Below are 27,303 nucleotides of genomic sequence, written 5' to 3' on the forward strand. Positions count from 1 at the left end.
AAGTCAAGTCCAACTGGTATTAAAAGATACCATTCTTTTTTTTTTTAAGATTTTATTTTTTATGTATACAACATTCTGCTTCCATGTATATCTGCACACCAGAAGAGGGCACCAGATCTCATTACAGATGGTTGTGAGCCACCATGTGGTTGCTGGGAATTGAACTCAGGACCTCTGGAAGAGCAGTCAGTGCTCTTAACCTCTGAGCCATCTCGCCAGCCCAAAAGATACCATTCTTAGTGCCAGTGTGGAGGGCAAAAAGTCATGGTAGAAGTAGACTAGAGACTTCCATAAAGTGCACAAGTCCTCCTCACTCCTCAAGTCCTACCTCACGGGCTCTGAGGTCCCTGTGACAGGAAGCAAAGGTGCAGTGGTCACAGGTCTCAGGTTGCCTGAGGGGCTCAGATCCTTGCAGACATCTGGAAAGAGGCTCCTATTCCATTTAGATGTATCTGGGCATCCCCTGAGAATGGACTTGCTCAAGTTATGGTCCTCACTGGGAGAGTGCAGGGCAGTCCCAGTTCCTCAGGCCAGAGTCCAGGCAGATGGGATTGGGGAGAGGGAGGCTAGAGCTTCCTTCCATGCCTTGGGATGTAGGGCTGTGTAGTTTGCTCTTGGAGACCGGTACCTGGGCCCCACCCAGCATCTGGATCCAAGTGGTGGGTGTGGTCCAGAAATCTGCATTGCTGGTGTGCTTCCTCCAGGAGGCAGGGTTTATGATGACCTGGGAATAGCCCCTGGACTGGACACCTCACCCCACTTCTCTAGGACAGTTGGGTCTAGGAGAGCCAGTCTAAGACAGGATGGACCTCCTTGGTGGCCTCGCCACTCTCCTTTCAGCATCTGCCTTTTGTTTTCACGTGATGGCTCCTGTCTTCAGCATGAATGCATTAATGGATGCTGCACTTGGCAGCTTGGAAAGCCCTTCTGAGATACTTCAACAACGTTCTTCCAGTTTTCAAGTTAAGCATTTTGTTTTGAGATGGAGTCTGTACAGCCTGGATCAGACTAAAACTATGTCACCAGGCTGTGACAAGATACCATGGCAACTCTTAAAGGAAAGGATTTAATTTGGGAGTTTGCTTACAGTTTCAGAAGGTTAGTCCATTATCATTATGGCGGCAGAGAGCGTAGTGGCAAGCACAGTGCTCACGGTAGGGGTGAGGGGTGCTTTTGAAACCTCCAAGCCCACCCCAGTGACTCACTTCCTCTAACTAGGCCACACCTCCTCATCCTTCACAGTAAATTTATGAGCCTATAGGGGATATTCTCACTCAAACCACCCCGTGAGCAACCCTAGTGGGAGAGGTTATGGTCTGTGCCACGGTGACCCAAAGGCCCTTTATGTTCCTAGGCTGACCACTCGGAATAACCGCCATTTAAAGCCCTAGCTTTCCATACCTCCCTCACCAGAGAGCGGGAGGGAGGAGGCAGAAAAGATGAAAGGGAGGGAAGGAAAGAGAATGAAGGGAGAAGAGGGGGATGAGGAGGAATGGGAGTGGCAAGAAGGAGAAAGGGGGAAAACTGAGGGGAGCAGAAATGAGGGCAACAGAGAAACAGGAGAAGGAGACAGTGGTGAGTAGAGCGGGGCTGAGGTGGGGTAGGGACAGCCCATGATGTCATCCAAGTCACTCTGTGCTTGTTAATCTGCTCCAACCCCAGGCTGAGGCTCACTGCCATCATACCAGGCTCAGGAGCTGGCTTAACCCTGGAATAAAAGTGCTTGTGGCCTGCAGCCTCCCCTTTGGCTGAGGGATAAAGGCTGATGACAAATATGGAATATCTGAGTTTTTTCCACTGCAAGGGGGAAAAGCTTGCGTGCACACAAGCCAACCTTATCACAAGTTTGGCAGTGCTGTAGGGTGGAAAAATTGCATGTTTGACATGTAGCTGGCAATGCCATGAAGTGGTGCCCCAGCCTAATGACAACACTTTTCAGGAGCACCCCCTACACACACCCTTTTATCCCTAAGTACTTTCAAGGACAGAGAAAACTCCCTTTCAAGCACAAGCATTTGGTGGCATGTTTGGTGGAAGGACAGACCCACTGCGCACCCCTGCAAGCTGTCCTCTGAGCTCTGCTCACACACAAAATAAGCAAATAATGTTTTTAAAGTCATGCCTAAGAATGGACATGGTGCTTGTCCATCCCCCAGCCCTGGCCAGGCAGAAGCGTCTGAACACAGCAAATCCAGCACCTTGGACAATGTACTCAAGCTATCAGTCGAGTCCCCTCCTGTTTCCCCTATCCCAAAGGGGTCAGGGTGCCTCCATTCTCCTTAGAACATCAGTTCACACTCTTCATCTCCACCTGTCTGGACATAGGGGCCATGGCTTAGAAAAACATGTCTTGGGGCCGACATTGGTTGTGAGCCTACAACTGTGCTCTTTCTTTCCACAGGACACCAGCACCTCCTACTTGCCCTGCATAGAGAAGGGGGTCAGGAAGAGCAAGATCCAAGGGAGGAAGGCAAATCCCAAAGGTTACCTGCAACTCCCATTAGGGTGAGGTAACAGTGAAGATGCAGAGAGAGTGATGGATGGATGGATAACCCTGGGATGCAGGACTTGACAAAGTTGAGTGATGTCAAAAGGGAGAGAAAACTAGATAAGGATTCTGATTAATCACGCTGCACCTACAGTTAAATCAGAGCTTTATTCACTGCCCCTTCACACCCCAGCAGGAAGTACAGAGGCCAATATGTAGATCTGAGTAGTCTGGAATCCAGACTACTGGACCTCTGTCTGTACCAGTCACATGATCTTGCACCTCAGGTTTCTATACTGAAAAAGTAGAACACTGGCCACTTCACATTTTACAAGAGGTTGGGCTGGAGAGATGGCTCAGAGGTTAAGAGCACTTGGTTGCTCTTCCAGAGGTCCCGAGGTCAATTCCCAGCAACCACATGGTGGCTCACAACCATCCATTATGAGATCTGGTGCCCTCTGCTGGTGTGCAGATATACATGGAAGAAGAATGTTGTATACATAATAAATAAATAAAATCTTTAAACACACACACACACATTTTACAAGAGGCCTCCACAGATCCATTATTCTCTAGCAACGTGAGGCGTCACCCACTCCCACTGACAGTGGGTACTGTGCCCTCTGTGTAGTGTGCAGCCTAAGAGGACAGGAAGAGGGAGGCCATGGACATTCCCTTCAAATGTTGTAGAAGGAGCACACAATTTATACTATATTATACTATATTTTACCACAAACTCCGTGGCTTGTTACCGCATATCTTGCTTCACCAGTGACTACATGGTGTCTCCCTAGCGCTGCTTTTTTTTTTTTTTTAACTCCGTAACTCTGTTCAGATTTCCCACCTAGCTATATTCTGTCTGACCATTGGTCAAAACAGCTTTAGTCATCAACCAATAAAAGCAACACATATTCGCAGCATACAGAAGGACATCTGTTATTACCAATGGTCAGACATCATGCCAGTAGGACCTGGGAATGTTTGGACAAATTTGTATTCACAGAGTTTGGGATGAATGTTTGGGGGACATTGTGTCTGCTGCCCCCCTTAGCCTGGAACATTGTTGTTCCTAGACACGGGTTTTTCTCCATTTACCTAGGTTTAAGTGAATCAAGGAAAGGGCCTTTCTGTCTAACCTAATGGTTCTCAACCTGTCGGTCACAACCCCCAAAGACTACTGGAAAACACATATGTTTACATTACAGTTCATAACAGTGGCAAAATTACAGTTAGGAAGTAGCAACAAAATGATTTTTTTGTTTGTTTGTGAAGACAGGGCTTCTCTGTGTAGGCCTGACTGTCCTGGAACTTGCTCGATAGACCAGGCTGGCCTCGAATTCAGAATTCAAAGATCCACCTGCCTCTGCCTCCAGAGTGCTTGGATTAAAGGCATCCATCACCACTACAAGATACAATGAAAATAATGTTATGGTTGGGAAAACCTCCTCACCTTTGGTCTCCTAAAAGTGCTGTGTTTGTTTTCAAAGCACTAAAGACCTGATACACATTTTACACCTGTGTGGGTTTATTGTGTGCTTCTCCTACTAAAATGCAAGCTTGATGACTGTGTGTCTCTCAGTGTCAGTGCCTAGACAGACACCGGATACACAGTGGAGCTTAGAGGAGTGTGTGGTTGAAGAATCTGATTACTGCTGCATGTCCTTGAGGATTGCAGTGGTTATCACTGATAGTTGCCCCAGCTCTTCTCCAATACTGAGTTCATGGTGAGCCTGCACTGCTGGCTCTCCTGTATAGGGTGGTGTGTGACTTGTGAATGGATGTGACCAAGACTTTTAAATGCCAGTGAGGATCATCAAGGCTTTCTTGATTTCCTTCCAGCACAGGGACTGGCCATATTAGATATGGTGTCTGGGATCTGCATGAATCCCTGGGTGACTCTTGTGCAAGTGCTCTGTCATCCAGCATAGGACACGTAGTATGAGTGATAAAGAAGTCTCTATTGCCTAAATTCAGTGAAATATGGGGCTTATTTGTTACTGCAACATAATTTAACTTGTCCTGACTGACATAGTAATCCTTTGTACAGCTGCCAATATCCTCAAAGTTCCCTAAAACCTTCAGAGATTTGGAGCAACTTCAAATGCCTCAAAGCCAGATAGAACCAAAGTAACCCCTTTAGAAAACCAGGCTATGTCTGCCTTTCCTCTTTCTTTCCTGCTAGGGGATGGGGGGTGGGAGATAATCTTGAAGTAACTCACTGAAGAGGGAAAACAGAATGTTTTGGGACCACCTCTGAAGCGGCGTCAGACACTGACCTACTCAAATTCACCACAAGCCTTCTCCTTGGTCAAAAATGAAAAGCAGCATGTTTTCTCTGTTGGAATGAGTCACATCTGGGAAAAGTGACCAGCTCTGAGCCAAGATGATCTAAGGACCAAAAAAAAAAAAAAATCCCTCCCAGTAGATGTTTCAGCAGATGTGGTGAACCCTGCAGCACGGTGACCAAGGACATAATAGAAAAAAATGCTGCTGCCCAGGCATCCAATGCCCAGGTGATGTCCCTCTCCACAGGAACTAGAAGGGTGTTTTGTCTTTTTCACTTCTTCCCTGGAAGAGGGAGGGAGGAGATGCTCTTTCAGGGTAGGAGAGGACTGGATTGGGAAAGACTGGGGAGGTGAATCCCACACCCGCTGAGGCTGGGGGACAGCCACCACCCACCCTGACCTCAATGTTTTGTCTCAGGGAGATGAATCTTAAGATAAACTTGATAAAGCTTTGGGTGGGTCACATGAAGCTATACTATCTCCATTTCATCTGACTCCATACCATTTCCCTATCAGTGCTGGAAGCAGCCACCATCACTCCACCAAATCAGAGCCACCAGAAAACATAACCAGAGCATCTTCTGGGTAGCCCAACAGCTGGCATGCCTGCACACTGTCCCAGCTGGAAGGCAACACACTCTACTGTCCCAGCCGAGAAGGCTGCACACCCTACTGTACCAACCAGCCTCAGTCACACACAGACAACACTGATGCCCACCCAAAGGATCCTTCCCAGCCAGGGAATCAAGGTCAGCCCTAAATGGCACTTGGAGGACCTGGGTGTGGGAGGACAGAGATGATGGTCGCTGGCAATTATAAATAGTGTCCAAAACTGGCCTTCTAATATTGCATTTGCTACCAGAACCATGTTGCTTACACACCAAACTGTCACCCTGAACTCAAGATGGGTCTCTGTCCTGGATCTCACCTGGAACATAGCACCCCTGAGAGGGACAAGTTTGAAACTTTGTGGAGATGGATGAATGGATGTTTCCACAGGGTGGAAACAAGCAAATATTACATGCAATACAGGTTTCTACAAGAATCTTGAGAGGTGCTTACGGAAACACTGGAGAGGAGGAATAAGAGGCTGCAAAAGCAGGTTGTACTTCCCTTTCACACATTCAGAGAAAGTGTCAAGGAATACCCCTGCTGGGTTCTCTCAGTTCCAACCGACCCAACCCAAAGATCCTGGGGTATGGAACAGAGAAATCCACTTCCTAGAGCAGTAGTTCTGAGTAGACCATCAGAACCTATATTACATGGGAACTTGCTAGAAACACAAAATATCCTAGCCCAGACCTACTGACACAGGAACTTGAGATGCAGCCGATAAACTGTCATTTAAGGTCTCTGGGGTTGGTTGGCCTCCAAAGTTTGAAGCACTACTGTGGAGAGAGCAAGAGGCAGGGTGGAGGAGTGGAGTGGGGACCACTGTGTCCCACTTGCCGCTCTCCCCACTTTGTAGTACTTAAATCATTTTTTTCCACTACCCAGAAACCAGTGAATGGAGTGAGGAGAGACCAGGAGCGTGCCCTCTGCTACCAACCAAGAAGGGAGGAGACTTTGATTACCACCACCCTGGGGGAGAGGCCTTGGAGCAAGGAAGGCTGGGAATTCCCAGGCCACTGGATTTTTAGGAATTGCCTGAAAATTACCTTCAAGGGGAAAAGCGAAAGTGAGGATTCCCCAACCAGACACTAGGGGGAGACCCATCTCTGGCCTGGAAAGAACCCTGAGGAATAAGGTGTAGACGGATTTATAGACAATTCCAGGTCTGGTTTCCGAACTGACACCCACTGCATACACACACCATTGTCCCATACTCCCACCTGAGGATGCTCGGCTCTTTTATAAAGTAGCTGAGTGTGTACAGATAGCCTATGCATTTTCAGCCATGTCTATTTTCCTTGTGACACACGGTAGCGTGTAAGTGTATATGGATCATTGCTATCCAATATTATTTAATGAATAATACCAAGAAAAAATGTGTGCATTTCAGTACAGGCATAGTTTCCCCCTGAATATTTCCATCAGTGATTTGTTGAAACTCAAAATGCAGAGTTTTTGGATATGGTGTATTGAAATCTATTCCCAAAGTTGTTTGCTGGTGACTACTGCTAAATTAATTAAAACAAAGTTTGTGATTTAAAGGGGAAAGCGTGAGCCCTAAGTCAGAACGACCCGAACTGAAAAGAGCAATGGCGCCTGCAGCTTCAAAAACAGATTGTAGAGGGCCCAGGGCCGTTGCTAGCCTACGACAGGACATAGGTTCAAAAACCCAAGAGGCCTACAGGCCGACCTGTTCTCTCTCCCTTGAGAGATGGGGCTGTGGACAGACCTGCTGCTAGTCATTACCACTACTTAAATTTTCAAGACCCAGTGCATTAAAGAATACGCCTGCTCGTTTGTTCAGGAATTAGGACTTTCAAGATGGTGGTGGCAGAACCTTAAGCCAGACAGGAACCTATGGCGCACCCCTTGGTGCTGGTGGGAAGCGGACTTCTCCTCTCCACTCCCCAACCCCCACTCAGGTGAACCTTCCACACTAGGAATGAAGCAGGTGTTTAGGGCATCTACGTTTCCGCAGCGACTACACGGCAGGAAAGCCCCTGCCCTTCCATGGGGCACAGCGAGTTCTCAGGATCACCCATCACCAGGGATCATCCAGGATCACCAATCACCCTAACCCCCGCCTTGGGGGGGTAGGCAGCCTATGTCGCAGGGGAGCGAAGGGAGAGCCAATCTAGCCAGCTTCCCACGGCCAGCTGGGAGCGTCCGCGGTGCGCCTTACTGAGCCACGCTGGGCTCGGGGGCGGCTGACAGCGGCGGGCTAGCTCCCGGCCCCAGGGCGGCTGCAGGGTTCCCAAGCCCTCCCCTCCCACCTGCGCCGGGCCCGGCCAAGGTTTGGCCGTGGGTGACTCCCGGAGGGGACCCGCCAGGGCTAGAGGCGGGGACCCAGAAGCCAGCGGCCCCCGTGCCTCGTAAAGCCTCTCTGATGCTCCGATCTTCACTGCCCAGGTCGCCGAGTCGCCCCTAAACCCACGCGGCTCCGGCCCGCAGACACGCGTGTTGCCCTTCCGGCCTCTCCGAGGGCCCCGCCCCGCCTCGCCCGCCCCGCCCGCCCGCGGACTGCGGGCCCTTTAAAGGCGCGCTCGGCCGGAGCCGCCCCTTCTGTCGGCCAAGCTCCAGAGCTGCGGCCGCCAGCGGGCCTCGACCATGGCGTCCCCGGCCATCGGACAGCGTCCCTACCCGCTTCTCTTAGACCCCGAGCCGCCACGGTATCTGCAGAGCCTGAGTGGCACGGAGCCACCGCCGCCCACCCGGCCACGCCGCTGCATTCCCGCGGCCCTGGTCCCCGCGTCCGGGGCGTCAGAGGGACGCGGCGGCCGGAGGGCTGCCCGGGGAGACCCGGAGCCCACGCCCCGGGACTGCCGACCCGCTCGCCCTGTCCGGCCCGGTCTGCAACAGAGACTGCGGCGGCGGCCGGGGTCGCATCGACCCCGCGACGTGCGGAGCATCTTCGAGCAACCGCAGGATCCCCGCGTCCTAGCCGAGAGAGGCGAGGGGCACCGTTTCACGGAACTGGCACTGCGGGGCGGCCCGGGCTGGTGTGACCTGTGCGGACGAGAGGTGCTGCGGCAGGCGCTGCGCTGCGCTAGTGAGTGAGGGCAGGGCAGGGGAGGTGGGCCGGGTGAAGGGCTGTGAGCCTGGGAGAGGAGGCCATTGCCTTTTGTGACCTGCCCGAACTTTAAGAAGGTAACCTTTGGAGACTTTGGAGACAGCTGCTGTCTACTGCCTGGTAGCCTTTAGAGGCTGCCAACTAAGCAGATGTGGTTATGCTGTAAGGTTGTGCACCTTCATACGGTTCCAGCCTTCTCCCCGAGGCAAGCAGGCAAGCTCGTTTGTAGGTTGGGATTGATGGCTCGTCACAAGGTCATTCAGTTGTCTTTCACACACCCTCTTCCTCCTTTAGTTGTACATTTTTAGGATTGGGTAGTGATATTGATAGCAAAGTGAGTATTTGACCCTTACTTATTAGAGTTAATAGGGAAGTGGCTTGGTCACCTCTGGCAAAAGCTCAGGCTTTTCCTCTTAGGGGAGATGTTGGCACGGGAAGCCTGGTTAGGTTTTGAATGGAAACGGGCTGTGAGGTTGGAAGATGTCAAGGTCACCTGCACCTGAGGCCCCTTCTGCCCTCCACATCTGACTCTGCAGCCCCTATACTCTGCTCTGCTTCAGTGTTTGGCTGAGTCCCTCCTCTTCCTTCTCCTCCCATCCCGGCACCAATCTTCTAGCTCCAAATTACTAAGCTCCCTGCTTGGGCATCCCCAGTTGCCAGCCAGGCTTCTCTCATTCCTGACTGAAACACTGGGCACCAGTGTAGAGAGTTTCTAAGCGCGTCTGCACTCTTTTTAGGGTTTCTATTACCTCTGTCCAGTGGTGAGAATGTGTGTGTTCCTTTACTATGTGTCCTCCTCAGCAAGCCATGCTAATGCTGTCGCCGAGGATGCTCATAGCCATGTGTTTATGCAGCTACTTTAAACATGTGAAACACAATGCCAGTCTCCAGCAGTCATCTGCGAAATGGATTATGGTAGTTGTCACATTTTTTGGTAAAGGCCCTTCTCTCATAGCAGCCAGTGCCTCCCTCAGACTGCATTGCTGGACAGCAGCAGCTAGCCGTACCACGGCGACTGCCTCTCAGCTGATGCCAAGACTGAGCAGAAGGGGAAAGTGGGTGCTGTTCTTCCACAACGAGCACTCCCCATTCAGGTGTCTGTTCAAGAAAGAGCTAAGCATGTAGAGTCCTGTGCCTGGGCCACATGTGGGCCGGCTGCTGTGCATTGCCTTTGGACATGCTGCTGGCGTTTTCTCCCGGCATGTTCCTGGCTGCCTCTCACATCCCACTAACCCCGTACACAGGGAAAGAGACGGTGCCCTCACTCTAATGGATTTACCTATGCTCAAATTCCAGAAGCTGCATTGTCCAGGAAAAATATGCTTGCTGTAATTCTTGCTTGCATTTAGACTTTGAGGAACCGTCCGTTCTACACCAAGTTTGTGGTATTCTTCTGGTTAGCAGTAATGCTGTGCTGGCAGGCTTCTGTGTGGGAATCTGTGCAGCACTCCATGAGTAAACGAGCATCCTCGAACCACATTAGAATGGTTTCTCTTGCTCAGTCCCTAAATAGTTTCCAGCAGTTGGAAAAATGGAGACCACAGACAAGGCCTCTGAGCTGCAAATTGTTGAGGTCCTTTCACTTTCTTGGGCTCCTGTGGCCCCTGCGTGGCTGGTTTTATACCAGCCAGAGATGTCTGATCACTACAGAGGCATCAGAACCTGAGTCAAGAAGCCACAGAAAAGATTCTGTTTGTTGTTTTTAATATTTAACTAACTGTGAGCATTCAGCTGACCAGGAGCAAGTTGAGAAATTTTTGGTGTGCAGGCAGACTCAGGCATCTGGTGTCAAGCTGAGGTCTGGGTCCCTGAGAGGGTTGGTCTGCTTGATTTTCATTTTGAAAAGCCCAGGTCAGAATAGGAACTTCTAAAAGGTAGTCCTGGAACTGGGGGCGCTGGCAAAGCAAGCACGAGGGCCTGGACTTGATCCCCAGAACCCATGTGAAAAAAAATAAAGGCAGGCAGGCTTGGTGGCTGGCACGTGTTTGTAATCTCAGTGCTGGGCAGGGGGTGGGGACAGGCAGATTCCTGGGCCTTGCTGGCCTTGCTGGCCAGGCAGTATAGCTTACTGTGCACACACATGCACGTGCTCATACACACACACACACACACACACACACACACACACACACACACACTTCAAACTGGAACCAAAATCCTGCCTTTGAATCCAAACTGCCATTTAGTTTCTATGTGACCCCATAAATCCAAGTTGCATTCATTTGTCTTTAAAAAGTGGGGGTAATGATCTTATCTACTGCATTGTGTTAATGTGAGGGTTCAATGTATTAATCATTTACATGTAAGTTGATTATAAAAGTGGTTGACAGGATGCACAATGGACATCTAATTAGATATAAGTGTTACTATTATCCCCTCCCATTTTAAGAGCTTTAATTGTTAGCTGGAGCTCACTATAGCCCCTAAGCCTTGAATACAGTTTTCAAGCTTTGCTTGGTTGTTGAGTTGAAAAGGGGAAGTGGAGAGTACATCTTGGAAGTCCAGGTATGAAGTGTCCTTCAGAAATGACATCCCTGCCTAGCGTCTCAGATGGAAGTCAGCTGTAATTAAACCACAGTCCCATGGCTGAGACTCGTGTACCTGCCTTAAGGGTCTCTTTCTGAGTAGCACTTTCGACCCGCAGAGTGCCATGCCTGGTTTCTGTAAGTGGAGGTTGGAAATGGATGCTTGTCTACACTGTTAAGTCTCAGCAGGCAGTGGGGCTGTGATTGACATCTTCCTGTTCAGGGTGCTGATGCTGGGAAGGAGCCTGGTTGACAAATGGGCTTTCAATGAGGGAAGTGTTAGAGAATTGCCTTGCCTAGCTTAAGCTTAGTCCCATTTCAAGGTCTGTAGCAGCACTGGTTAACACTGAGTTTGCCGAGAGGAAAGTTCAGAGCTAATGCTGACTCTCAGGATTAAGTCTGAGGGCTGGAAAGACTGCTCAGTTGATAAAGTGCTTGCCATGCAAGCATAAGGACATGGGTTCAGTCCCCCAGCACTCACAAAAGAAAAAAAAAGAACCCTGGCCTTACAGTGCTCACTTGTAAGCCATAACGGGGAAAGGGGCAGCTTGCTGGACAGCCAGTCTAGCTGTGTTCATAAACTCCAGGTTCAATGAGGGACCCTGTCTTAAAAAAAAAAAAAAATCAATCATGGAAGAGACTAAGAGACTCTGTGTTGACCTCTAGCTTCCAAACACCCCCACAACAAATGTGTAACAAAGGCACACACAAAATCAAATTTGTCAGTTAGAGAAGGAAATCCAATGGGTGCAAATACACACAGAGGGTAACAGCAGAAGTTGAGAGGTGGCTGAACCCCAATGCTTTGTTTTTGGGTGGGGTGGTAATGGTTAGGCTCCAGCATTCCCCAGAGAAGTCAGCAGCAAATAACCTGGGAATTTCTCCAGCTGCCTCTTGCCCTTTCTTGTGTAGAAGGTTCGCAGCACGTAAAGATGGCCTTCTGCCATTTGTCTCATTTGAGTGGGTGTGTGAACCGTCCTGGGCCAGGGAATGGTCTGGCAGTTGGGGAAACCAAGTCTTAATTGTCATCCAGGGAGGAGAGACTTCAGGTGGAAGCTGTTAACACATGAGTGCTCCAGGTTGGCTCCAGGAAAGGGTGTCTTTGAAGGGTCAGTTATTCAGAGCCACTAGTTTAAAGTGGTTGAAATGGTGGGCTTGAAAAAAAGGGTCTCCCTGGGCTTAGTTCCTTAACCTCCCCCTCCAGTGGTAGGCTTTGAGAACCTCATGTTTGCTGCCAGATTCCTAGGGAGGGGTTCCATGACATTATTCATGAGAGCTGTGATGTCTCCAGGGTGCTCATGTGATTTCTCTAGTTACTGTTGCTGTATTAATGGCTGGGTTTAACTCTGTCCTCTATGGGATTGGAGCCACCCAGGTGGCAGCTCACTGACTTTATTAGGGCTCTTTGCAAGAAGACTAGGACCCTGACTTTGACCATCACCCCCATCCCCTCCCCACTGTGACAGATAAAGGTCTCCATAGGCAGCATCTTGGCAAGTGCCCTTTATTGTGCTGGTGGTCCCTGTGTTTACTCTGGGTACTTGGGGGGCTATTCATGCTGGAATATGTAGCTTGTGTTTTCCTTAGCTTGGACCCATATTTTGTTTGGGAAGCTGGGAAAATTAGGCACTAAAATTGATGTTTTGTTGTTAAAGATGACAGGGAAACACCCAGTTTTCTCTTCTGGCTCTAATTAAAGTCTTAGGAAAGGCCTTTTTAGAGTGTGTGTTAAAAGATAGAGAAGGGCAGTGGTGGTACGCTGTACCCTCCAGCCCTGCATCCCTAGTTTTCCTTTCTTCCCTTCCCATTTTCTCAAAACATGAAAGTGAAGGGATTAAATGTGGGCCAGTTCCAGCCCCCATCCATCAGAGCATGAAATTTTATGATTATGGAGTATGGGGGCTTGAATTCCAGGTATAGTCAAAAATGATTAATGCCACTTGTCTACAGCCTAATTAGACTTGGTAATGAATGTGTGCGTGTGTTCGTCTGCTGAAGCTGCGAGTTATTAGATGGCAGGGAATTGATGAGGTTTGGGGCTGGGATCTTTCCCTTTCTCCAAGCTCACTCTTGACTCAGCCAGTGCCAAGCTTGGCAGGAAAGCCCTGAGTGACAAGGAAAACAGCCTCAGCCAGCCTGAAGGATTGTGCCTGGCTGGCAGAGTGAATCCCATCCTAGGGAGTCTACCCTGGTCAGGCTCAGGCCAGGCCAGCTGAGGTCTGGGAATGCACACAGGACAGTTCATGTGCCAGCTCTAAAGAGCCTCATTCCCATGCTGCCACACTCACCCCAAAATAACCTCACGAGGCTGGAATGTGGGGTGTTTCTGCCAAGCACTCACCTGCCTGGGGCTTTCTTGACCAACCTGCTCGCAGGGACCTCTCAGGTAGAGCTAATTGTGACAGGCCCACAAGGCTTTGAGGCCATCTTAGCCCTAAACATGTTTCCCCACCTTGGACTCAGTGCCCAGCACCTCTATTATAGGCAGCCACCAGGCATGACAAGGGGACGTGTGTGTCCTACCCCCTCCCAGGGATCTCTCTGGCTCTCCATACTCACCCCTCAGTTTCCCGTAGAGGGCGGCTGCTTGCTTCTCTTGCCCTGCCTGGGGTATTATTAAGGCTGGTGATGGACCTATAAACATCTCAAGCCCTTCCTGTTCGCATTCCAGAGATGGCAGGGTGAGTGTTCTTTGGAGGGCGAGTAGTTGTGGGTGCGCAAGGCATGTAAACACCCTGGCCCTTCTGTTCCTGTTCCTGGCTTTAGTCAGTGCCAGGCACCTCTTCCCAGCTGCCAGATCCTGGTCTGTGTGACTGCAGGCTACCTCTGCCCTCCCAGAGGTCTGGAGCCACCCTTCCCTCCCGCAGGGGTCTGTTCCAGCTACTGGGTCAGGAAGTACTGGCGGCAGCTGACTCGGCAGAGGCTAGCCCTGGCTGAGGAGATGGTTTTGTATTTAGTCATATTCGGGTTTTTTCCAGGCATGCTGGCACACTTCTCTCCCCATGCTCTCATTAGGAGCTCAGGGTTGAGAAGGGAGCACAGCCAGTGTTGGGACTTTGGGGAGAGGAGGAGGAGGCAAGAAGATGATGTCAGGTTCGGCACAGGCTTCTTTTCCTGGAGGCACTAGTTTAGTGGAATAAAGTCTGTGCTGGGAATAGTCCTGTGATCCTCACCCTAAGGTCAAGGGCTTCTTACTCACCCCTACCAGTGATAGGTGGGTCTTCTCTGAAACAGACACTATGCTGAGAAGACATGTGTGCAGGGCCTGGTGGACCTCAAGACCTCTTCATGGTGTGTTCATTGGCAGAAATGGCCAACATGTCTGTGCTGGGCTTGTTCTAGCCTGCTTGTGGTTCCTGGAGTCGAGGAAGTTCATGAGATACCTCCCCTGGGAAATCTGAAGTTGTATCTTCTTGCACTTTAGTTAGGGGGGAGAATAAAGTGCATTGAGCACCTCTTGGGACCATGGCTCATACTCAGTGTGGAATGATGGGTTGTGGCTGGAGGGTCTGGGTGACCACTGGAGGTTGAAATGTCACGTGTTTTCTTCAGGATGCTCCTACCTATATCTACTGCCTTGACTGCAGTGGAGGACATCAGGGAAAGCACAAGGTGGCATTGCACAGAGGGCTTGTCAGAGGGCGGTGATCAATATTTAGACTCTTCTTTCCCATATGTCATTGGACAGATGGATGGCGGCTAAGAATGACGCTCACTTGTGATCATAAGAGGCTAGGTCATATTTACTTTTTGGTAGAAGACCTCTGTGCCACCTTCTGCCATCTGAATAGACACATTTCCAGGTCTTCAGTGGCTGTTGGCTGGGGAAAAATGAAAGTGTGGAGCTGGAGAGAGATAGCTCAGTATATAAGGTACATGCTCTGCAAGCATGATCAGAGTGGATCCCTAGAACCCACATAAAAAGCTGGGCACGGGGAGGGGGCACACATTTGTGGGGTTTTCCCAAAGAATTATTTAGGTATTTTATGTACATGAGTGCTCTGTCTTCATAAACACTCAAAAGTGTGTATGAAGGTGGCTGGCTCCTTAGGAATGATACCCAAGGTTGTTCTTTGGTTTCTATGTGGTGCCTGTGTACACAGAAACATGGACACACACATGCATATGTACACACACGAACACATGCATGAGGAAAAGGGAATGAAAACTGATCTTACATGGACCTTGATGAAACAGGTTCATAAAAGGCAGGTCTAAAAGTAGAGCACTGTTGTTTGTGGTTTTTAAAAAATTCTTTCGAAGGGTTAGGGAGGCTGCTTGCCAAACATGTACAAGGCCTTGAATTAGATGGAACCTCACCACTGAGACAATGACACTGCAATGCACACCCAGAAACCAAGAGCCCTGTGAAAGGACAGCTTAGATCTTTTCAGGGTTGTCAGCTGCATGCTGGCCCTGGGACATGTCATCACTGAGTTTGCTGAACTGTGATGTATGTTGCTCTGTGAACCTGTGAAAATGGAAATAAATACTCACCTGTCATAGAGACAATGGCTGAGGAGTCCAGGACGGAGAGGACTTGAACCGCCCCTGGCTGTGTCTGAGGCATTTTTGTGTTCAGCCTGTGTTGGGCCCTGTGTTCTGCTGGGAGGTGGGCAGGACTGAGACTTAACCGTGGCTGTCACAGATGAAGAGTGGCTCCTATAGGATAATCCAGAATCCAACTCTGCCTACTGAGCTACCATCATTGGCCACGTCGTTTATTAAGTTTTCTTAAGTCTCTCTGTCAGTGAATGTTGAAATATCCAAAACATGATTACTAGTAATAGCTACAGGGGAGTAAAAAAAAAGGAGGGTGAACCATTTGCAAGCTGCAGTTTCCCGTCAGTGCCTGGGTAGTTGAGTTGGCTGTGCACAGCCTGTCTGTCTTCCCTTTCAGTCCTTCAGGTGCTCTTTATCATGTGCGTGCAAATCATAAGACCTTTAGAGTCTAGAAGAAATGTGTCCTTCCACTCCCAGCACATCTGTGGCCATAGGTGTGTGTGTGTGTGTGTGTGTGTGTGTGTGTGTGTAGTAGGTATGGACACGCATAGGCTTGTACATTGGTGGCTATGGACACACATAGGGGTGGGTATGGACACACATAGGTGTGTATGGGGTGGGTATGGACACACTTAGGTGTGTACGGGGTGGGTATGGACACACTTAGGTGTGTATGGACACACTTAGGTATGTATGGGGTGGGTATGGACACACTTAGGTGTGTATGGGGTGGGTATGGACACACTTAGGTGTGTATGGACACACTTAGGTGTGTATGGACACACTTAGGTGTGGGGGGTGGGTATGGACACACTTAGGTGTGTATGGGGTGGGTATGGACACACTTAGGTGTGTATGGACACACTTAGGTGTGGGGGGTGGGTATGGACACACTTAAGTGTGTATGGGGTGGGTATAGACACACATAGGTGTGGGGGGTGGGTATGGACATTCAGGCACATCTTTGGTGTGCTGTAACTGCCAGAGTTCGTGACACAGACCAGCTAACACCAAAGTGAAATTAAGCACAGAATCCTAGGGGAGACAGCCGAGGCAGAGACGGGCTGGATAAGGACTGGAAAGTAATCCAGGTCTGCTATGCAGATCTCTGGCTTGAAGTCCAGGCAGCGGGTTTGCTGCCTGCTTTCCTCATTCACTTGGACGTGGTGTTTTCCATCCAAGCCCAGAAGAGGCTGGAAGGTTGGTGGTTTCTGTTGTAATAATTATGTCCTCTCTGCAACAGTGGAAAGTATTAAAAAGTCAGAAAGTCTTTATGCTGCCTTGTTTAGCCACAGATCCCCGCTGTAACTGGAGAGCGCAGAGTGCTGTCATGGAATGTCTGCACTAGTGAGGAGTGTTTTGAAAGCAATCCCTTTTTATGTAAGTAGGTGTTTGAGGGGAGGCCGTCTCCTACCCCAAACCTGTAAGACGGTGAAGGCTGTTGCTTCAGTTCTGCTCACCCTTGGCTGGACTGTCTCCTCAGCATGGAGAGAGATCCTCAGCCCAAGCTTGGACATTAGGGGCAGCAAGAGGTCATCATGGACAACCCCCTGCTACAGGTGGTATATACCTCCAGGCTGTAGAACACCTATCCCATTCCCAAAGGATCAGAGATGACGATTCTACAGTGCACCACTTGTATGGGCCCCAGATTTCATCCCAAACACCCAAAACAGTAAAACAACCCCCCCCCAGACAAAACAAAACTCTGTGCTGAGAAAGGAGAAGTGAAGCTGACCCATCCTAGAGCCAAATGGGAAGGACGGCCCCTTTTATGCATATTAAAACTTTCCCAGCCTCAGGTGCCCTTCTTTCCTAGGGCAGGCTTGGGAATGCCGCCCTCACCTCTGCTGGACTGAGCCAGTTCCTAGACGCTATGGGCAGCAGCTCAGAGCACCAGAGGGCCTCGGCACCACCTTTTGCTTGATGGTTCCAAGTATCATCTCAGAACTTAGACTCACAGCCTTTTTCTGGTACAGAGGCTGCTTGACAAGCTAACAGGCCACAGACTTCCTGAGGAAATGTATGAGAGAAAGGGTCAATGTCCAGGCCTGAGGAAGATGGCCCTTCAAGTGTCATAGTAAAGGAAGTCTTAGTACACACCATCCAAATACTGGCTAAACTCTCCAGTTGTTTCCAAGATAGCTCTTAAAACAGTTTCCCAAACATTATGCAAGACTCACCTCTCTTTTCAGCTGTATAGAATGATTTTCCCCCACACGTGCAGGATATCTTTAGCCCCGTCCACATATCTACATACAGCAGCCCTTGATGGCATCTCAGGACAGCAAAAGGGCGGCCCTTCCACACAAGTTGATGCCCTGATAGGTGCTGGATTTAAGGAGGCTCAACTGAGGGAACACTTATTCCATGCTGTGCTTCCCTTTTAAGGGTGGAGAAAGATACATTGTCCTGAACATATATGAAATTGTTGAATTTCGTGCATTCATCCTCCAGTCATACAAAAAACGACAAAAGAACAGAATGAGGCAGGCTTCAAAAGAGAGAACACAGACTCCCAGACCATAATAGACCAAAACACAAAATGAGAATAAGGCCATGAGGATACATAAAACAAGGGTCATTGGTTTGTTTTAGCCAACAGGCTCAAAATCTGTAAAACAAAAATTCTTGGAGTTAATAAAGATTGATTTCAGAACCCATGAATGTTCATCAAATATTCTACTGCTGAGTCACACTCCTGGCCCCTGTAAGACAGGATCTTGCTTAATTGCCTAGGCTGGCCTTGAACTTGGGACCTCCTGCCCCAGTCTCCCGAGTAGCTGGGATTACAGGCATGTGGCATCATGTTTCTATATTAAATGAGGATTTGCAACTACGTGCTGCCATTGCTTCTGTACTGAGTATGGAGACACCAGGACACAAAGGTTGGACTCCTGTAAGGAAGGTAGGTGAGGGGCAGCTTCTTAAGGTTCACAGTCAATATTTTCTTCTTTGAGTAGGGCAGAGAATATGGCCTTTGGCCTATGGCATTCTGTTTGACTTTGGGGGAGTTGAGAACACAAAGAGGTTGAGCCAGGACTTGATGGCTGTTTGGGACTCCGGGACTCTGTAGGGGACATCTGGAGTCCAGTGCCTGCCACCAGGATTAGCACAAGGTGACCACAGTGATTCCACCAGTCTTCTGAAGTTTGTGGTCTCTGGCTATCTGACAAGTCCTTTTTCTCTGGATCCAGCTGCGGAAGCCTGAGGGTGGGTCTGGTGGCCTTCCCAGAAGGCTGTTGCCACCCTGCTACCAGCTCTCTGACTTGGTCTGGACAGCAAGCAGGGTCTTCAGATGCTTTTCCATGAGGCTGGCTACTTTGGGGTCAGAGTTAGGGATAGCCTGTGAACCCCAGTTTGGGGCCAAGGAGACATTTCTGTCCTTAAATGGGTAACCATTATTTTCTCCTTTGCGTCCCCCACCTCCTGTAGCCCACAGGATCACATCTGTCTGCCTGTCTCTCCTCTTCCCAGGTATCTGGTCTAAGATAAATGTTCTGACCTCCTCAAAGCCACACAGCTTTCTCACAGCCCCCTCCCGGCTCTGCTGAGTGACATGAATTCAGCAATATGAATTAGCTTTGGGTTGTCCCTCAGGAGCCTGATATTCAGTTGGTAAAGCGTTAGTAACCTACCACCCCCAAAGCAATCCTTTAATGAGCTCCCAGGCTGGGCATGTGGTATGAGGTAACGGATGACTTTGGTTGTCGGTTGGAACTTTGAAGACATTGATTTTTTTCAGACTCACAGGCATGAGTGAGGAGTGAGGCTGGGGCAGGCTCTCCTGCAGCCTGTTTGGTGGGGGCACTTTTATCTTATCTAGCTAAAAGCCCAGGAATAGAAAGTTTTCCATTGGAGGAGGTGGCAGGGACAGGATCTCAGCAGAGGAGGAGGAGACATCCATGAGGTCTCAGGTACCTATTCTGGTCATCAGAAGCCTAGAGCCCTCCGCCAGTGACTCCGTCTCTTGGCACCATCCCTTGACGCCAGGCCTATTGATCGGCAGACATCTTAGAATGAGGGAGGGCCCAGACGAGGAGGTGGTGGCTGCCTGCTTCAGCACAGTCGCTGTGTGTCTCCAGCGGCTCTTCCAAAGGCTCCCGAGGAGCCAGGAGCTGTCAGAAAAGCTCCAGACCCCACAGAGGCTCTGCGGCAAAGCCCTGGCTCATGGTAGGTCCCTGCCCCTCCATCCGGAGATGCTCCAGACCAGAGAGAAATGGCTATTCAGGTTCCCAGGTCTCTACCCAGTGGCTTTCCTCATGGTAAAGGAATGTGGGATCCTTCAGGCAGTCAGGCCCTTAGTACTAAACTCAGCACCATTGCCTGGTCCCACTGACTCTGCAGAGAGCAAGGCTTGGGTGTTGTCACCTTGCCTGACTGAAGAACAGGTGTGCCAGACAGGCACAGTCATCCTGTTTGGGCTGTGGGTTTTAATAGGACTATGAATTAGGGCTGGGTAGCCATTGGGATCGGCTTCCTGATCCAGTAGAACCCGGTGCCTCCGAGGGCTGCTGTCTTCCATTCTGCCTGTCTTGTGGCTTGTAGGGCACCAGACTTTGTGAAGCAGAGTGAAGACCTGGGAGTAGCAATGGTTCCTGGGCAGAGCTCCTCACCTGCACAGTTAGTGAAAGTGCCAGTGATGTGCAGGGCTGGAAGCTGCCCAGTGGAACCTTGTGGAAGAAGCCTACCCTAAGGCAGTGACTGGCCGCTATTTTCCTTCTTGGTCACAGATTAGGATGAGAATAGTACTTAGCTGGGCAAGGAGTGGATGAAAGAGGAGCAGGAGAGACAATAGCAATGACCCTATTATCACTGCTTGTTTGCGCATCCTCTACTATTCCCTGGGGCCAAGAAGGCTCTCTGTTAGTGGCATCACAGGGACAGGGGACGGATCTGAGGCATTGCTCTCTAGCCAGGGCTCTTTCTACTGGGTGGTGTTTTCTCCAGCGTCTTATGCTGTGGTACTGTCTGTAGAAAAACGGAACATTTGTATTTATTTTTACTATCTTTCACTTGCTCCAGACCCCTGTAAGGAGGGAATGAGGAAGAACTAGTCTTTTGCAGACAGAACGGAGAAGGAAGGCCCTTGTCAAAGGTCCTTGTAGCCAGGGCTGGAATCCTCTACCACTGGATTCTGTTCATTACAGTGACTTACAACTGTGTCCTTTCTGTGGTTGGAAGGCTGTGGAGTACATTGCCTTTCCCCAGAGAACCCTGCCCTCTCTCTCTCTATTTCCCAATACATTCAGAAATAAGTGGAGATTCCAGGTAGTCATAATGTCTTAGAGATGGAACTAAAATCAAGTGTCACATCTGAACCAAAATTTTAGAATCAAAAGTTTTAAATGATCTTGACCATGACAGATAATTTTTCTGGTTAAGGTTTTACCTTTTGAGAAATGGGAAATTTATCCTTGTCAACAGCCAAATACATACTCTGTACTAAGAAAAAAAAATGACTACTGGGTTTCTTGATTCCAATGAGCGCACTCTCTTTATCTCTCTTACACACACACACACACACACACACACACACACACACACACACACACACACACACACTTCCTCGTTCCTTTGCTATCCAGTCCAGTGAATTATTGACTGAATAAAAATCATACAGTCCTATCATGGCAGCATGAAGTTCAGGGCCAATGCTACACCCACAGCACACTGGCTTCATTTTGTCAGGATTTTGACTTGGCTTGCAAGAGGAAGGGAGAAAGGAGGGGTGCCTAAAGATGTAGGAGCTGTGGACGTCTGGAATGTCTCTGAATTCTTCACAGGACTTCACAGGCAACTGGGCTGTGGCATTAAAGAAAATAGCTAAGGACTCAGGTGGACTTTCACTTCCTGGCGGTTAGGCCTGTCTGTCACAAGTGACTTTCCCCGGGCTTCAGTTTTTCCAAGTGAGGCCTCTCCTTTGGCACTTCTGTCACTAGTGTTCCTAGACAGGCACTCTGGATAAGCATGGCTGTCCACTCTTCCTTTGCATACAGTCCAGAGTGGACGTCTGTGTGGGAGGCTTAGCATTTGAACGTTGCCGGGGCAGTAGAGGGACACAAAGCAGAGCATCTTCTCTAGAAACATCCCTGTCCGTGGGTTAACCACACCAGCGAACCAACAGGCAGAGCTGGGCAGGCCCATGGCGCAGCTCCAGGAGCTGAGCAAGCATGTCACCATGCAGCAAATCTATCGTTTGAATGACTGCTGGGTGGGTGGAACCCAGAGAGGAGCGGGCCTGATGTCTGCAGAAGCTTCTGACTATAGTGATGTGGCTGCAAGGCAGCTTTTGTCCCCAGCAAAAGCTGGCCACAGACGTCATTTATTTACTTTGCTTCTCACGGCAGAAGTCTGCTGTGCCCTCTGGCAATCTGCACTTTGGGTCTGTAAGAGATGTAAAAGCAGGCGTGGAAAAACCAGTTGGATATAGTATCTTGGTTGTCCCACAAAGGACTGGCCCTGACTGCTCCTGGCCACAGGTGACCCTCTGGCTCTCAGGCTAGGCAGACAAGTGCACATGTACACATGTCTCTATGTACACTCATACCTGTTTCCTTTGGTGTCCTGCGGTCTACGTGGACCAGACAAGATTCCTTTCGAATCAAACCTGCTTGACTGAGGTCAGTGGGTCACTACCAAAAATGTACTCCAGGTTACCAGGAGGCTGGGCTACTCTTTGTCCCCACTCAGAAATAGTATCTGCTTTAGATAAAAAGACTTTTTCGATAAAAAGTAGAACAAAATGACTTTTCCCCCTTTTCTATCCATGCCCCTCTCTCAGCTCCCCAGGTGACCCCTCTGACTTCTTGTGGGGCACAGGGATGGTGGTGAGGATCCAGAACTAGGGTGAGCCTCTGCTCTTTTGTCTCACTTACACCTGGAGTAGAGTGACACATGCTAGATAGGGCAGGGGGAGGCCCTGGAAGGGACCGGAGCTGAGAGAGCATCTAGGGCAGTGGTTCTTAACCTTCCTAATGCTATACCCTTTAATATAGTTCCTCGTGTTTCAGTGACCTTCAATCTAAAATTATTCTCATTGCTACTTCATAAATGTAATTTTACTACTGTTTTGAATCATAATGTAAATATCTGTGTTTTCTGATGGTCTTAGGCAACCCTATGAAACAGTCATTCAGCCCCCAGGTTTGCCACCAACAGGTTGAAAAACACTCAAGTGGCTCCATACTGGCTTTGGAAGACCACACACTGGTCCCTTTTTGCTCAGTTCTTTAAACTTGTCTATTGTAGTTCAAAATATTTTCTTTTCAAGGTGCTCTGGTAACTGGATCTTTCCTTTTTGTGTGACGGTCCAAGCAGGATGTGTCTGTTTTGAATTCTTTCTTTTGTTCTCTCTCTCTCTATGAGACCTTTTCATACGCTTCTTCCTGTTACACACAATCTTTGGATGTCCCTGATTGCCTTCTGCAACCGTCTTGGTCTCTGGTAGGCTGTCAGTAGATGCATGCATACCTACAGAGGGAAGGGCAGTTAGAAGGTAGGCAGATTGGAAACAGAGACAGAGCTGCATAAAAGGATTTAATATTCCTTCTGAGTACGTGTATCCTGACGGCTGCACACTGAAACTGCCTTGTTCAAAAACTGTTCTGTGTCATAGCTCTTTTCTCTGCATGACCACACTATAAACACAACTTGGGCCTTGAGGTGTGGTGTCCTGATGACCACTCTCCACCTTCATGAGTGCATGATAAATAAGATCCATTTGTCTTGCTCGCCAAGACAATCCCCCCTCCATGGACATGGTCTCTTCCCTCCCAGAACCCATTGCTTCTTACCATACAGCAGGCCTGCAAGCTCCCTTACTTGTCTACACTCCATCACCACGTCTAATTCTCTCTGTCAGCTACAGAGTTCTTCACGAGGCCATGGTGCCACAACATAAAGAGGCCAGTGAATAGGGGCATGTCTTTTTAAGGTACACACTGTACCATTAGGAAACATTGCATGTGAGAATATAAATACACTCCACACTTATAGTCAATTAAGAGATTAAGTAAAGTTGAGGATAGTTTAGCAACTGTGAGAAGACTGACTCCATTATGAATTGATTTACCTGCTCTACTTTAGTCTGTGAATTGAGCCCAGTACGCTACCACTGAGCCAAAGCTAGAACCAACTTTAGACAACTTTGAGCATTATAGTTGAATCTCTGTAAATGTTAGAAATGTTGGAAGTGTCAAAAAAAATACAGAAAAATATCAGCAGATGGGAAAGACAGTGTTAACATTTTCCTAACAGAGCTGTCTACAGTAGAAGCCCGAATCACCAAAAATTATTCTACTCTACTAAATTCGTTTATAATTGCACCCACACAAGACAGGAGGCATGCTTCGGGGTAGAACACTCTCAAATAGCAAAGGAGCATAGAACTGGAATGTGGACAAGGTGACCTGTGGTCCCTCTGCTCCCAAGTCACTGACACATGGTGGATGCCTCTGAGTCCCTCCTGCTTTCTGCACCCTCTGTCTGAACTTGTGAGTTGAGTGGTGTCCCCTTTTTTAACTGCCCCCCAACTCCCCCATCTCCAGCCTGGCCTGATGTTGTGCCTGCCCTCTGTTGGTGGTGTCAGTCTGGGGACATGTAGTTAGGTTGGTGATAGTTGATGAATGTGCGGGCTGAGAGGCACACCCACCCACACCTATTCACCCACAAGCACTCATACCCACCCACATGGGGCGAGACTGTGCCTCTGCATGCCTGCCTGGGAAGTCAGCTTCTGCCAGGTCAACAATGTGTATCTGGGACAAAGGTGCCAGAGACACATCCCAAGTGCCTGGAAATGTAACAAGAAGCTCACAATGGGGAGTTAGTACCTGAGATGTCAAATGTAGAGGCCAATGTCCCAGAGAATATTGATATCTGTTTTATTTATTTGTTTGTTTGTTTGTTTGTTATTTTTGAGACAAGGTCTTACTCTATAGCCAAGGCTGGCCGGATTACCATGTAGCCCAGGGTTGGCCTCCACTTATCGCCCTCCTGCCAAGTGTTGGATTATAGGTTTACACCACCACAGTTGGCCCAGATATCTGTTTTAATATCTGCTGAGCAACAGCCCAGGAGATCTTTCACCTTTTTTTTTTCATGCAGAAAGGTTCTTTAATAAAGAGTATACATGTCAACCTCACCCAACCCCACCCTAGCAAAATGGGGTCACTGGTAGATAGTGGTGGCCATAGACTTGGAGTAGGCCTCTGATCACTTCCTTGTGCCTCAGTTCTCACAGGCTCCCCCAAAGCACCCCCTTCCCCAGAACATTCTCTCCTGATGCTTGACTGACAAGACCTGCTTCCACAAAGTCCTCCATCTCTCTGTTTTCATAGCGACTGAGCAGCAGAGTCAGACTGGGGTATGTTCAGCTGTAACATCTCTCAGAGACAGAGCCGCTCTTCAGCCGGCTGCTTTAGTATTGTACCAGTCTTTTCTGTTGGTTGCCTGACCCCCGACACATGTACGTGTGTGTGTGTGTGTGTGTGTGTGTGTGTGTGTGTGTGTGTGTCTGTCTGTCTGTCTGTCTGTCTGTCTGTCTGTCTGTCTGTCTGTCCCTCCCTCCCCTGTTTGGGGCATATAGTGGGCTTGTTGGGGTGGTCTGCCTTCTGTACACAGAAGGCTAGGGCCTCAGGCTCTTTCCTGGAAAGGCTGAGAGGCAGGTTCTCTAAACTGACCCTGGGAGCGGGAAGCTTCCATGCTCCTGTTGCTGGTCTCATTAGGGTTTTAACCAGGAGTGTAGGAAAGGTATCGGCTGTGTTGATTTTTGGCTGTGGCTGCAGACAGACCCCCAGGCCTAGTCACTGAAGCACATCTACCTCTCTACTCATCCGGATGATGAGTTCTTCCATCTACCTGCCTCACTCCTTTGGACCAGCCACAGGCAGAAGTGGCCGTTAGTGTGCCGTAAATGAGTGGGAGACTTATTGGATGTTCTGACCTTAATTCAGCAGAAGAGGACCTGAAAATCAAGAAAATCTTGGCTAGAGCCTGGCATGGTAACACATGCCTGTGATGTCAGCTAGGAGGCTGCAGCAAGAGGATTATGTATGTGAGTTCAGACCCAGCATGGACTACATACTGGGATATATAAAGCTCTTGGCTAGTGTTAATTGCACACTGGATCAACAAAAATCTGGGTATACAGCCTCCCACTGAGCTGAAAACATCTGCTGCTGCTTATTGAGCACCTACTAAGTGTCAGGTGCCATTGGATGTTTTATCTAAACTTTCTCTAATTTTTCAGAGAAATTTCCAACAAGAAAGCTATTATTCCAATTTTTCAGACAAGGAAATCGAGACTAAAGAAGTTCTAAATTTAACTAAGAGAAACTGTTCAGACATTTCACATCCAGACAGGCCCCAAGTTCAAATTCTGACCCAAGATGACTCCAGTTATATCCACTTCCTAGCACCAGGTTGAGTATTCCAAGGTCCTCCTGCTGATCCATGGCTGATGAGTGGATGCACTGGTATCATCCTACAAGGTAGCTGGTGTTGGGAGCCCCCGTCCATCCTGATGCCACCAGGAGCAGGGTGCAAAAGGCTACTTCCTGCTCCAGCAGAAGAAAAAGCACTCCTGACCTCCAACCCTGTATCCCAGTCCCCCTACTCCCCAACCCCCATACTCTCCACCCCTGGCCCCATTCAGGATGAATCCTACCCTTGACCTCCAGGAGGAGGAGAATCAGGACGATGTAGGAATGGTCCTCTGAGGTGCAGGTTATTGCATGACCATCAGGACCAATGCAAAGCAGCCAAGCATGATGGATCTCCACGCCCAAGCTGCTGCCTGCGGCAGTGAGGCTGCCGGCTGGTAACCTTGCTTCTTCCATGCATAGTTGCTTTACCCGTAAAGTAGAGGTTGCACAAAGGAAACCATGCCTGCACAAAAACCTGAACGTAGATGCTTGTAGCAGCTTTACTTAGAACTGCTAAAACTTGGAAGGAACTAAGATGTTCTCCAGCAGGAAAAATAAACATGGTACATCCAGACAATAGGGCACAAATTCAGCGATGGAGCTGTCACACCATGAAAACAGAGGATATGCATCTCACTCGGTGAAAAAACTAATCTAATAGGGTTACATATTATATGATACCAAATTTTGTGATGTTCTGGCAATGGCATGACTGTTAAAAAATTAGGGGATGGGTAAATAATCAGAGCACAGACTTTTTGGACAGGGAAAGTACTTGGCCATAACCATGAATACACTTTCAGATCCATAGAATTAACAGCACTGAGTGAATCCGATGTAAACTGTGGTAAGGAGTATGAATGTAGGTTCATCGGCTGTAACAAATGTACCCTGTGGTGGGGGTGTTCATAATGGGGAGGCCATTCCTATGCAGGGGAGGGGTCATAAAGAAACCATACTCACCATTTAATTCTTACCACAAACCTACAACTGCTTCAGAATATCCTACTTTTGAAAACTCGAGTCGAAGGATATATTGTGCAGGCACAGTATGCATTGTGTAAGATTGTATAAAAGTACTATCTGGCAGCATATAGTGGTACCAACTATACCAATCAGATCACAATGTGGCCACCTGGTTTTTTTCCTTTTACACAGTGTCCTATTCAGGGTTACTTTTTGTGGGAGTCTCTGCAAACACCACAGCTAGCAGAGTAACAATCCATGTGGGACAAGAAGGAAATCCAGTTCAACATGACTCAGAAGCCAGTGCTGGTTCAGACTTCTAGAGTCTGACCCAGGCAGTATATTGTTGGCACAGTTAAGTATAGCACAATTTGAAAAAAAGTTTCCTGGTGTAACACAATGTGCCTAACCGTGTGCACTAGGAAGC

General features: G+C 48.9%; 2 protein-coding genes across 5 annotated transcripts in view; both read left to right on the top strand.

The window, feature by feature from the left end:
* Ikbke (inhibitor of nuclear factor kappa B kinase subunit epsilon) overlaps positions 1 to 3,224 on the top strand; it is a 29,319-nt gene extending 26,095 nt beyond the window's left edge. For all 3 annotated transcript variants that reach the window (XR_004770113.1, XR_003485743.2, XM_027417677.2), the window contains one exon: positions 2,402 to 3,224. The gene's annotated coding sequence lies outside the window, so the exon portion shown is untranslated. The remainder of the gene's footprint in view (positions 1 to 2,401) is intronic.
* A 4,699-nt stretch (positions 3,225 to 7,923) lies between these two features.
* Positions 7,924 to 27,303, top strand: part of Rassf5 (Ras association domain family member 5) — a 63,893-nt gene continuing 44,513 nt past the window's right edge. The window contains exon 1 of one of the 2 annotated variants that reach the window (XM_027417703.2): positions 7,924 to 8,434. In XM_027417703.2, the coding sequence (XP_027273504.1) occupies positions 7,993 to 8,434 (442 nt within the window). In that variant the 5' untranslated portion in view covers positions 7,924 to 7,992. The remainder of the gene's footprint in view (positions 8,435 to 27,303) is intronic. The other variant, XM_027417701.2, reaches the window with a different exon arrangement.

Source organism: Cricetulus griseus, chromosome 5, assembly GCF_003668045.3.
Source record: "Cricetulus griseus strain 17A/GY chromosome 5, alternate assembly CriGri-PICRH-1.0, whole genome shotgun sequence".
In the NCBI taxonomy this organism is placed as follows: domain Eukaryota; kingdom Metazoa; phylum Chordata; class Mammalia; order Rodentia; family Cricetidae; genus Cricetulus; species Cricetulus griseus.